A 12,607-nucleotide genomic window follows, 5' to 3' on the forward strand; every position below is an offset into this window, starting at 1 on the left:
CAGGAGCGTCTAGCACTCGCGCGCTGTCATGGAGCTAGTGAAGGAATGCGCACGGAATGGGATGGCGTTGTAAAGGAACAGCTCGCTTTGGAGGGTGTTGGTGTTGTGGTGAGGCGTGGGCGCACAGGCAACCGCAAGTGTCTGGGGTGCAGACGTCACTGCTCCAGCTTGGATAAATGGCGCGCGCCGGCCCAGGAACAGGAAGCACGGGCCCCTTGTCACGCGTCTCAGCCACCCAACACCAATCCACATGCTCGAGGTAATCACAGTCTTCACCACATTGAAGTTCAGGGCAGTCTGTATATTGAACATTCATTCATGCGCATGATATCGTAAATCCGTGTCTATATCCTATCCTACCATCCCATGCCTAAATCCATCACGTGTGTCTTTCGACGGGTATCCCTCTCTTTTAGCAAAACGAAACCTTCTTACTTGCGCAGATGCTGCACCAGCTCAACAAGCTGCGAGCGCGTCTCGTCCTCGAGCTGGTCCTCAGGCGGGCCGAGAACCTTCTCGAACACGGGCATCAGCGTAGATGTGAGCTGCTGCACCGTGGGCTCGTTGAGTTGGTAGAGCTTGACAATCATGCCAAACACAGGCTTGTTCTCCTCGTAGTCCTCGCGCAGAGGCAGGAGCTGCACCAAGCGGGGCAGTACCTCTGCAATGGGAAGCTTGCCAGGGTGCTTCGCGATGAATCGGCTGACGCATCCAGCTGTGTTGTCAAGAAGACGTGCTTGGTCCTGAGCATCGAGCAGAGGCTCGAGCTTGGAGAAGATGGTGGGCAATGACTTGAGGATCTCGTCGTCATTGGTCGTCTTCTCGCACAGGAGGCCAATACCGTAGACAGCGTTGGACTTGGTCTCTGGGTCCTCATCTGACAGGCGGTGGAGGAAGAGCTTCAGCATGCTAGTGGTGTAAGGAGTGCAGGCGGCACCCATGTTGCCGACACACTCAGCAATAGCGCCGACGGCAGCGGAGCGCTCGGTGGATTCCTGGCTGCTGGCGTACTTGACGATCGGCTTTTCGAACATCTTCCACAGTTCAGCGAACTGCTCGCCTAGTGCGACAGAGAGGCAGGTGACGGCCTCAAGGGCAGTCTCAATCACGAGCCAGTCGTACTCGGAGGATTCGTCCATGATCTCCTCCTCAGCCTCGTCGCCGAGATCTTGCTGGCAAGGGTGACGCTTGGTGATGACGGCAAGCAGGTGCTGGCAAAGATCAGGTACAACGGTGCCGTTGTCGGTCAACAAGATAGCCGGTCCGCAGACCTTGAGCGTAGCCGCGACATCACGGTTGATGTCGGTGACAGTGCCACTGGAGAACGTTAGCCAGATTCTCAGGTATACATCATGTATAGGTAATAGTGTTGAGAGTTGCTCAGTCGTGATTTCGCTTTCACCTCAAGTGCACTTTGGCATCGGAGTGAGCTGGGATTAACGACAGTTGTGTCATCTTTGCAAGGTGTTTCAGAAAAGAAAATAGAAGGTACATACCGGTCCATCTCGTCTTGCCAGATGGTCATGGTCGCAGTCATGACGAGGTTACCCAGCTTCTTCAGCTCATCGGGAATGTCCACCTTGAGAGGAAGACCAGGCTGCCACTTGGCCATACCATCGCCCTCGGCCATGCCGAAGAGGCAGGCAAAGGTGCGCCAGAGCGTACTGATAGCAGCCTTGCGGATACCCTCGTAGGAGTGGTCGACAAGTTCGAGCAGCTTGGTGACAGTCGACTCCATGTAAGGGATGAATTCACGACGGGTGTGGGTGATGATGTCTCCGAAGACTTCAGCCGCGATCTCCTTCTCCATGGCAACTGCGCTGACGCCCTCGAGGTCATCCCAGTCATCGTCGTCATCGCCGGCCATGAGAGCTTCGTTCAGGTCGCTGTCATCGTCGTCGTCGTCGCTGGCAGCTGCGACCTTGATCTTTTGGCCCTGGATGGTAACTTCCTGGCCGGCAAGGTCTGCCGCCTCCTCACCGAACTCGAGATCAAGGTTGGTCTCCTCCTGCTCAAGGCAGTCGTTAAGTCCCTTGACAATGCCGGCAAGGTACTTGGCGAAACCCTCCTCGTAGACCTTGGCCAGGACACTCCAGAGGATGTAGCTGGTCTCCCTGAGACGGGGGTGGTCCAAGTGCAGAGCCTCCTCGGAGGCCTCCATTAGTGGCATAACGTATGGCTCGAAAGGCTCAGGGCCGACAGCGGACGCAATCTTGGCCATGGAATCGCAAGTGACACCGCGGAGATCGAGCTCGTCTTGGCTGTCCTTGATCCTTACGTATGGCGAAAGCTCTTGCATGGTCTGGGCGAAGAAGGGGATGAAGGCCGTCTCAGCGGCAGAGGCGATGGAGCCAACGGCACCGATAGCTGCGCTCTTCACCTTGAGGTCTTCGTGGTGGAAGAGCTTGCTGAAGCGTGGGATGAGTTCAGGCACGTACTTGCCAGCGTCCTCTGGCTCGAGGCCCTCGATGAGAGAATCGATAGCATGGCAGCTACCACGGACAATGGAAAGGTTGCGCTCGTCATCCGAACCCTGCATGTTGTTGGCGGCGAGGTCGAAGTTCTTGATCATGGCGGGGATCAGGCGGGCGTGCTCCTTGCCAACGTCCTCGGCCAGGTCATCAGCCAAGCGAGCGACACCGTTGAGAGCGGCAGCTCGGACCTTGAGCTCAGGGTCCTCCAACAAGTGCAGGACCATGGGCATGATCTCGTTGAGCTGGGTAGCAATGAAGTCAGGCGCGCCCTCGACACACATGCCAAGAGCCAGAATACCGGCTTGACGGTAGTCGGGGTTCTGCGACTGGAAGTAGTTGCCAAGGTTCTTGAGAAGAGGGATGACAACTTGGCTGGGAGGCAGGCTTGAGGCAAGGATGTCGAGGAGTCCAAGAGCGGAACGGGCAGGGGTGACATCCTCCTCCTCGCTGGAGAGGTCACCGAGCTCGGTGACGATGTGGAGAGCCTTCAAGGTCATCTCCTCACCAATCCTCAGACCCTGCACCTTAAGCTTCCTGTAGCGAACGCATTGCATGAGGAATGCGAGCGCCTGGGAACGGTAGTCGTCTTCGACGTTGGTGCTTGACGCAAGCTCGAGCATGAAGCGGACGAGATCGCCAAAGTGCTTTGCGAGAAGCGCGGACTCGCAGCCAAGAAGAGTCTGGAAGACCTCGAAAGCTTGCATGGCGCGGTCCTCGTCACCCTCATCGACAGTAGTCTTCAGAACGTTGACCATGCCCGGGATAGACTCCTGGAACAGAGCAAGCTCCTTGGGGCTCTCGTCAGGCTCAAGCAGCATAGCGAGGCGGCTGAGGCCAAGCATGGTGTTGATCCTGACCTCGACGCTCTGGGGGTCTTGGATGGTGGAGCTGAACAGCTTGTACAGATCGGCTTGCTTGCCGGGGAACGAGTCGCCCGCTGACTCAAGCGTGGTGAAGATGATGTAGGTACCGACTTCACGGTGGCGCGCCTCGTTGCTGGTGGCAGCCTGCTGGAGGTAGCCGGGCAGGTCAGCCCACTCGCCATCTTCGAAGTCTTGCGATGCGATAGCCGAGATGACGCGGGCAGCAGAGTGCCGTGTGAGAGTCACGTCCTCATTCAGTGTGAACTGGAACAGCTGGTTGCGGAGAGAGTTCTTCTGGTCCGCAGGCAGGTTGGCCCAGTGCTTCGTCACCAGCTTCCTAGCCTCGACGGCCGCCAGTTGGCGGAGTTGAGGCTTGGGGTGGCCGCAGAGGATCTGAAGGAGGGCATTGAGAGAGGCGGGGGAGTTGTAGTAGTTCTTGTTGAGGGTAGAGGTAGCGGATTTGACACGCTCGGTGTCGGCTGGAGAAAGTCAGTCCAGGTTCTGTGGTAGAGCGGGGTTGGGTAACATACGCTCCATGAGGCCCTCGAGCAGCTGGACAAACTGTTGCTCGTCCATGGCGATGCTCTCACGGTGTGTTTGTGTAGAAAGCAAGGCTGTAGTGATCTATCGCGGGGCAGCGAAGACCTTTGATATTTACAGTTGTGAAAAGAGCGCCGCTCGATAGAAGAAGGTGGGATTTCAACTTTTTTAGTGGGTCCAAAAGTTAGGTAAGCCGGTTCACCGACCAATGGCAACCGAGCGCGGCAAACTCGAGGAGCAAACGCTGCAGAAGCACGTAGCAGCGCGGAAAGCCTTGGGTGGGGACTCTCCTTTCGGTGTCCCTGCTGGCTAGTGGTCGTAGAGTCTGACCTGGTGCGTCGGTAGACTGCGCTGAGGATCGACTGTGCGAGCTGGCAGAGGTTCTTGCGCTCGAGCATTGAAGCTGCTTCGTAGAGAGACCGAAGAAAAGCCCTAAGGAGGAAGTAGTGTGTCAAATGCCGTCATCTGAAGTTGGTGACAGCTCTTCAGGTAGCTAGGAGACGAGGCCGCGATGGCTGGCAGTGATGCCACGTGCATGTCGGGAGGTAATGCAGAGGGAAGCCATCTTGTCAGAAGCTTGCATGACAAAAACGAGATGAAGAAACAGCGATACCATGAGGCAACAAAGCTCAATGGATGGAGGAAGCTTGGGGGAGCTGGAGATGTAGAGGTTCCAGACAGCTCCAACGCGACTTGATAGGACGCGCTAGGCCAGGGTCTGTGCGGCGGAAAGCTGTTAGCAAAAACAGAAGGAGCAACGGCAGACCAGACAACTCGCCGCTGCCATCACTAAAGAGGAGGCTCTTCCACTACATTCTCTCTTACTCCGAAATTGTAATACCCCACCCCATCTCCGCCGCCCACCCCAGCCATCTGTATACCTCACCAGGACACGTTGCTCGACCCCTCCGCCTCCGACTCCATGGCTTCAGTATGTCTGGCAATTGCCGCTCCAGTCTGACAACATGTGACATCGATACTGACCTCATCTAGCAAGCTCCCAACCAGCCGCGCCCTTACCCAGGCAACTACCTCCCTAATGGCGGCGCTCCCGGTGGTCCCTCAGGCCCAGCGCCTGGAGCTGTCCCGCTGCTCCCTAACCAGGGCCGCGTGATCCAGCAGGGAAGCGTACGAGTGCTGTGCATTGCAGATGTCCGAGGTGAGGGCGATAACAACACCAGAACATCAATTTCATCTCTAACATCAGTCAGGAAACCTGCAATCGCTAAACCAGCTCGCCGCCGACGCCCGCGCAAACTACATCATCCACACCGGCGACTTTGGCTTCTACGACGACCGCTCGCTCGATCGCATCGCCGAGAAGACTCTCAAGCACGTGGCACAGTACTCACCGCTGTTGTCAGATGCAGTTAAGCGCTCTATTGCCACAGCCCCTCCGCAACCGCCTATCAAGGAGCGCTTCGCACGGGAGCACCTGCCACTCTCAGAATTGCCCCTCTTCCTCAACAAGACATACACCCTGAACGTGCCAGTGTACACCGTATGGGGTGCCTGCGAGGATGTTCAGGTCCTGGAGAAGCTGCGATCGGGCGAGTACAAGGTGGACAACCTGCACATCATCGATGAGGCGCATTCGCGGCTGCTCGATGTAGGTGGCGTCAAGCTGCGCCTGCTCGGTCTCGGTGGTGCTGTTGTCATGCACAAGCTCTTCGACAACGGTGAGGGCAGGACGACCATTGCCGGTGGACAGGGCACCATGTGGACTACCCTGCTACAGATGGGCGAACTGGTCGACACAGCCAACCGCGTATACGATCCGACCGAAACCCGCATATTCGTCACCCACGCATCTCCCGCTCGCGAAGGCCTGCTCAACCAGCTGTCCGTCACGCTCAAGGCCGACTTCTCCGTCTCCGCTGGTCTGCATTTCCGCTACGGTAGCTCCTACAACGAGTTCAGCGTCAACCCCACACTCGACCATTACCGCGGAAAGCTCGCTGCATCCAAGGCCTCCTTCAACGACGTTTGGGATACAGTCAAGACCGAAGTTGAGCCCGCGGTCGCTGATAGCGAATCTCAACAACGCCTGCTGGCACTGGCACTTGACATAGTAAACAAGATGCCGACCGTAGCCAACGGCGGCAACCCATTCGGTGGCCCTGCTCCTGGTCCCCAGAGCGGCCAAATCGACGAGAGCGCTTTCAAGAACATGTGGAACTTTAACCTTGCGGATGCTGCTTACGGTTGGCTCGTACTGGATATTGACAATGGCAGAATCGGTACTGAGATGAGGGCTCAAGGTTTCAACTTCGCTCACCGAGGCGGAAAGGTTGCACCTGGCCAGACTCAGCCCGCAGCTGCAAACACTAGCACTGGTCCCCCAGCTGCCGTGAACCCCAGCCCCTCCGCCCAGCCATCGCCTGCCCCAGGTCGTTCAGCAGGACCACCAGCGAACGCTCCTCAGCAGCCCCGCCCTGCCGTTGCGACCCCACCGGTTCCTCAACAGCAGAAGCAGAATGCCGGCCAGGCTGCACGGACCGGACCCTCGCCCGCCCCTGCTGCTACACCCAAGGAGTCCGTCAAGGCCGCTACACCCCAGCCTCCGGCCAACAACACAGCAGCAAATGCTGCTGAAAAGTCCATCCCAAGCGAGGTCAAGCCCAATGGCACCGGCGCGCCAGAGAAGGCTACCTCCCCAGCTCCCCGGGAACCCGTCGAGCGCAAGGAGAGCAAGGGTCTCTTCATCGCCGGTGTAAAGGATGAGGAAGAAGCCAAGGGTCTGCTCGCAGAGGAAGACAGGTCCAAGGTCGAGAAGATGGAGAAGATCAAGCACTTCTTCGTCGCCCACTTCGCCACCTCGCAGGACATGCACGGTGCGCTTCGTCGCGTTGCGGACGATGTCAGGAACGCTAGGGGCGGCCCAGACAACAAGACCGTCAAGGTGTACAACGAGCGCGGCCCTGGTCCCAACCAGCCTAGGTACGGAGCCGGCAGCTGGCAAGCCAGCACCCGTGGTGGCGTCTCAGGCGGCGGCTACCGAAGTGGAGGTGCCTCAGACAGCGAGGGTGGTCGCGGCGGTCGCGGAGGCCGTGGCGGTGCTTCTCGTGGTGGACGAGGTAGCGAGCGAGGCGCACGCGGAGGCCGCGGAGGAAGGGGATCATTCAGAGGTGGTGAAGGTGCTCCCGCAGCATCAACAGGAGGCGAGTCATAAACACTGCCTGACCGCACCTCCACATCCTCACCGACTCTGATACCCCTTCTTTCTTCTTCGGTTCCGTGCTAATGGCTGCCATAGCAAACATGACGCGGTCTGTCCCTGGCGAATTCGTCTCTGGCGACATCCGCAACCATGTGCTCTAGCTTTTATCATGTTTTCTGGGAGCGATTTTCCATACCTTCTTCGTAGCGGGCGTGGGTTGTGCGGGTTTTCCTTTTCAAGTCCCTGTTTAGATGGGACCAGGATGGGTGGATCGGCGCTTTATGTGGTCCTTGGCTTCCATGTTTTGGATCGCTGGGGCAGGCTTTCGATGAAGTATGGTATCTATGTACTGTAATCACAAAACATTGAGAAATATGTCGTGAGCAATCATTTTCGGTCTGTTCATGTTTTTGATGCATCACAAATAAGGAAAAACTTGAACACTCTGGAGCCTACGTTGATGTTAGGTTGACTTCGTTGCATGTTTCTACGTCAATGTAGGCTGCAGACCTCTTCGAAGTTGTTTTTTCCTATGAGGTGGCTGTGTCATACATCGTCTTCAAGCTGTACCTTGGTTGGGGCGTATTGTCCAGTCTAAACCCAGCGTGACCGCCACATCTTAACCAAGGTACGTTAATTCATCAGTTAATGTTGTATTTATTAGAGAACACCAAGTCCTGCCCTCGCCTTTTATTCTTGTTCTCGAAATCTTACAGCATACTACCTAATACCCACTTTTCCCTCTTGTATCATTACCTCTCGATACCATCAAGATTTCAAGGCCGCTTCAAACATGCCAAGATCCAACATTTTGCAAGGCAAGCCAAAGTCACAGCCAACACTCCCCGTAAACGAACCCGCACCAGTCTTCGAGTTCTTCAATTCCCTTCCTGCAGAACTCCAAGCCCGCATCATCAAATACGCCTGGAACAACGCCATACACGCCTCACCAGTCCATCTCCACGCCGACATCAAATTCTGCCGAGCCCCTTCTGGAGCGTCCGCGCTAGCAATAAGCATTCCCTACTCAGTACATTACAGAGTCCTCCCCTCCGTCAATCGAGACATCACCTTGCACCTGGCCAGCAAGTTCTTCTCCGCCGAGTGCAAATTCCTCGCTGCGCCGCACCACCTCCACCTCCCCATTTCCAACTCAAACGGAAGCAAATCCGCCACAACCAAACCCCTCCTCTTCATCCCAGACACAGACACCCTACACATCAACATCAAAGGCGAAATAACTTACAAACACACCGTCCTCTCCGCTTTCGCCATATTGCCTAAACCCCTTCGCGAGATGGTCAAACACATCGACATTGACTACACAGACGCACAGGATATGCTTGAGCTCTGCTTACAACTAGGCCCGAAGGGCAGTCTTACGAGCTTGATCGCCGGGCTCGGAGCGCCGGGGTTGGAGACTGTGACGATTTCGGTGTGTAGCTTGATTGTGGAGGGGAATCAAAGGATGGGGTTTTTGACGGTTCCGGGGAGGGAGGGTAAGGGGGTGGAGATGAGGGTTAAGGCAGTGGATGTACGGGAGGGGTTGACATTTTGGGAGAGGATTATGAGATGAATGCGGTGGTGACCACCTGATACAAGGGAGAAACTGAAAACCCTAGAGCCGACGTTGACGTTAGGTCCCCTACTTTGCACGTTTTCATCTTAATGTAGGCTATAGGGTGTTTAGTTTTTCTCTTTTGTAAGATAGTGTTGGATCAATGCTACGCCCACGTTTAGGCATTCCATCAATGTACTCCTGCTCTTTGCAGTACAGGTAACGATGCAAATGTCAAAGACGCGTGAATTCACATATCTAGAACGCCGTGGAAAGGCGACGTGGCTGTAGAGTGGGTCGCTTATATAACCGTCTGATGCGCCGAGGTCAGTCCCATCCGCATGCCGCCATCGATGTCACCAAGCCAACCCCATCTTGACATGCAGCCGCCATAGCTCTTCCGCATGATGCCCGCGCTTATACAAGACAATAGACGTTTGCGACTTGGTCCCTGAACGCCGCCTACAAAAACTTCGCGTTTGCCACATTTCATCCACCAATGGCGACGCGACGTGTCCGCGGTAGTTCGACGGCAGATACTCCTAAGCCTCTCCAACACCGTAGCGCCGATGGATGATGCTTGTTGAGACACGACTACCGCGACTCTGGCGAAGGCGAACCAATGCATGACGCAGAAGTCTGTAAGGTGGACCGTCGGACATTGTTGATGCGCGGAGGCGGCTGCCAAACATGGAGATGGTGCCGTCTGGGGCTCGGTGACGTCTCCGACCCCTCCATCCCACCTCCGACAACTTTTTCCCCAGACAACGCTTAAAGGTCCAGAACATCCGCATTTCAGCAATCACAAACTCTTTACTTTTTCTTCTTGATACCCCAACTTCACCAATTGCAATCATGTCTCTCGGAAGGAAGGTTACTCTCAACACTGGCGCTGCCATTCCGTGAGTACCCAAACAAACACCCCGCAGACATACGTAGCAATTGCTAACCTTCCCAGCCAACTTGGTTTCGGCACATGGCAAGCTGAGCCTGGTCAGGTCGGCGCTGCCGTTCTCGAGGCCCTCAAGGCTGGCTACCGCCACCTTGATCTCGCCAAGGTCTACGGCAACCAGAAGGAGATCGCTCAGGCCCTCAAGAAGGCTTTCGGCGGCGAGGTCCCCAACCTCAAGCGTGAGGACGTCTTCATCACATCCAAGCTCTGGAACTCGCAGCACCGACCAAAGGACGTGCCTGGCGCTCTCGACGACTGCCTGGCTGAGCTTGGCCTCGACTACCTAGACCTTTACCTCGTCCACTTCCCCGTCGCTTTCGACGAGCGCGGCGATGTCCACAACAACCTCTTCCCTCTGGAGGGCGAGGACGTCAAGATGCTCGATGACGTCTCCATCGTCGACACATGGAAGGCCATGACACAGCTGCCCAAGGAGAAGGCGCGCGCTGTCGGTGTCTCCAACCACACCAAGGAGCACCTCCAGGCCATCATCGACGGCACTGGCGTCACCCCCGCTGCCAACCAGATCGAGCGCCACCCCCGTCTCCTCCAGCCAGAGCTCATCCAGTACTGCAAGGAGAAGAACATCCACATCACCGAGTACTCCGTAAGCACCTCCCTTTCCCCGACCCCAAACTCAGCACCCACTAACCACCCCCTAGGCCTTCGGCAACAACATGGTCGGCGAGCCCCTCCTCGTTCAGCACCCCACCATCAAGGAGATCGCCACCCGCATCAACGCCTCCCCCGCACAAGTCATCCTCGCCTGGGCCCAGGTCGGCGGCCACTCCGTCATCCCCAAGTCCGTCACCGCATCCCGCATCCAAGAGAACTTCAAGGAGGTTGATCTGTCGGAAGACGACTTCGCAAAGGTCGAGGAGATTGGCAAGAAGGAGCCCCGCCGCTTCAACATTCCTTACACGGCTAACAAGCCGAGGTGGCCGGTTAACATCTTTGGTGAGCCTGAGGAGAAGGATGCGCCGCATAAGGTTGTCATCAAGGTCTAGGCCAAGGTCTAGTCTGAGATGTGTTAGAGTAGAATGAATAATAGAATAAATGAACAATACCCCCCACATACATCATACTCTGAGTTGTGGATATGATGCGTTGATCTGCGTGGACCTCTTCGAAGCTTTTATTCGGACTTTACCTAGCTGCTACTACTGCGACTAGTCCAACCCAAGCTTGATCTCGATGTTTAGTTATTCGTGATATCCTTTGCGCAAGGTGGAACTTCGGTGTAGGTTTCATCCAACAGGATTGAACATGCATATGACCTTACTGACATTCTAGCACAACAGCAGTGCAAACTTGGGACCTTCCTTGGCATCGACTTTGGGGCGCTGGATTCACATCTAAGGTTATCGGGGCAGGAGCGCGATGACCCGAAGATACAGGGATTAACACGCGGGTACCTAGGTGGGCTAGACTAGTCATCATGACGTAGGTATAGTCTCGAAACCAACGCGCTTCACTGCGCTGCATTTGCGCACTTCACATCCAACACTGCATGTTAAATCGTGGTCAACATTCTGCTCTATACATAGGACATGTGATGAATTGCAGCACAAGATCTAGATCATGCCTTCCTCATTCTGGTGCTCTGGACCCTGGTCAAGCCATTGTTGAGCCTATTACGACGCGACTAATCACTTTCTGGGCTCACATGTCTCGTTACCGTCTTTACAATTCCCAGTCACTTGCTCTTTCTATGGTCTTTCCGTTTGCCTGCGTACCATGAGGACGAACGCGTTCTCACGGGGCTTTATGGGCCCGATATGCTCTGCGTCAATCATCCATAATCACTTGCTCACCTACACCACTACACCAATACACCTGCCGCGACAGCAAGAAGACCACTTGTGGAAGCAATACTGCAGCAGTCGAAGACCCTTATCTATTCGCTAATCTGACACGCGAACGTCACAAGAACTTTCAGGGTACTACTGCACCTCAACCCTACACACACGCACCATCTCGATCTTTAGCAGCACATTCACTTCGGCTTTTCGTCATCGCTTATATTTGTAGACAGATTTAGATTTTTACAACACCAAGATTTTTGCAAATACAATCCAAAGCGCCACAATCCCGCCCACACTGCGCAACCGTCGCGATGCCTCTGAACAATGGCGCCAAAGCGGCAAACGAGCACCTCATCTTCGTTAAGAACGTCCCCGGCTACATCGAAACAGACGAGTTAAAAAAGATGTACGAAAGCTACAATCCGACAAGCCTTAAGAACGTCTATCCGAATAGCAATGTTACCACCATCGTCGTCGGCTTCCGCACCAAAGCCGAAGCACAGCGTGCTCAAGAGGAGACAGACCAGACGCGCATAGCAAACGTCATTCTCAAAGTGGAAATGTACAATCAGTGGCAGTCGGTGCGATACCTGCGGGATCAAGGGCAAGCGAGTCGGCCGCTGGGTATGGCGGAGCAGGACGAACCAGGATACTTCGACGAGCCAGCGCAAGAAGACGCGCCGGTCTTCACACCACCGCTAGAACCATACGTTGCGAAAGATCCCGCTGCCGCGCCGCAGGGTACCACGTGGGCCGACATCGCTGGCAATCGAGCTGCTCCAGTCAAGCACACGACCAAGCTAGAAGGAACAGACAGCCCAGCGACCGTCCCATCCACACCCAACTTCACACCCCGCATGCCAATAGCTGTCCCGCAGAAGCTGCTCCCGCCCGGTCAACCGCAGGCTGGAAGCTCACCACCCCCAGCGGCCGTCTCACTAGGACACAGCACCCCCGAAGCCCTGCCCATCCCGCCGACCGTCACCGCCGAAAGTATCGAGAGCGGCAGCGACACCGCCGATGAGACTGAAGACCGCGATAGGATGATTAGCGATATTGCGATCTGGCAAGCGACTGCACAATGGGCGACCGAGACCGGTAGCTACCAACCCACATACCAAGAAGTAGAGCCTATGGATACTACAGCGCGGATTCGGTATCGACATGGTCGGGACTGCGTGTTTTGTCAGATGCGGAATCGCTCTTAGGGGAAAGATAATGAGCATCAAGATGAGCGTCAAGAGACGGGATCGGT

General features: G+C 55.7%; 4 protein-coding genes across 4 annotated transcripts; 3 read left to right on the top strand and 1 right to left on the bottom strand.

Annotated features, from left to right (window-relative positions):
- Window positions 1-431: 431 nt before the first annotated feature.
- On the bottom strand, window positions 432-3,913 carry J4E93_007175 (uncharacterized protein; the record flags this gene model as incomplete). Its single annotated transcript, XM_049345085.1, has 3 exons — window positions 432-1,317; window positions 1,497-3,816; window positions 3,868-3,913. The coding sequence occupies 3 exons, from the start codon at window positions 3,911-3,913 to the stop codon at window positions 432-434; spliced, it is 3,252 nt and encodes a 1,083-aa protein (XP_049198010.1).
- Window positions 3,914-4,799: 886 nt separating this feature from the next.
- J4E93_007176 (uncharacterized protein) lies at window positions 4,800-7,049 on the top strand (the record flags this gene model as incomplete). The annotated part of the gene is made up of 3 exons (XM_049345086.1): window positions 4,800-4,808; window positions 4,871-5,036; window positions 5,089-7,049. The coding sequence occupies 3 exons, from the start codon at window positions 4,800-4,802 to the stop codon at window positions 7,047-7,049; spliced, it is 2,136 nt and encodes a 711-aa protein (XP_049198011.1).
- Window positions 7,050-9,450: 2,401 nt separating this feature from the next.
- GLD1_2 (mitochondrial glycerol dehydrogenase Gld1) lies at window positions 9,451-10,554 on the top strand (the record flags this gene model as incomplete). The annotated part of the gene is made up of 3 exons (XM_049345087.1): window positions 9,451-9,497; window positions 9,554-10,154; window positions 10,210-10,554. The coding sequence occupies 3 exons, from the start codon at window positions 9,451-9,453 to the stop codon at window positions 10,552-10,554; spliced, it is 993 nt and encodes a 330-aa protein (XP_049198012.1).
- A 1,109-nt stretch (window positions 10,555-11,663) lies between these two features.
- Window positions 11,664-12,560, top strand: J4E93_007178 (uncharacterized protein; the record flags this gene model as incomplete). The annotated part of the gene is made up of 1 exon (XM_049345088.1): window positions 11,664-12,560. The coding sequence occupies one exon, from the start codon at window positions 11,664-11,666 to the stop codon at window positions 12,558-12,560; it is 897 nt and encodes a 298-aa protein (XP_049198013.1).
- Between the last annotated feature and the right edge of the window lie 47 nt (window positions 12,561-12,607).

This window comes from Alternaria ventricosa, assembly GCF_023758065.1.
Source record: "Alternaria ventricosa strain BMP 2768 chromosome Unknown scaffold_12, whole genome shotgun sequence".
In the NCBI taxonomy this organism is placed as follows: domain Eukaryota; kingdom Fungi; phylum Ascomycota; class Dothideomycetes; order Pleosporales; family Pleosporaceae; genus Alternaria; species Alternaria ventricosa.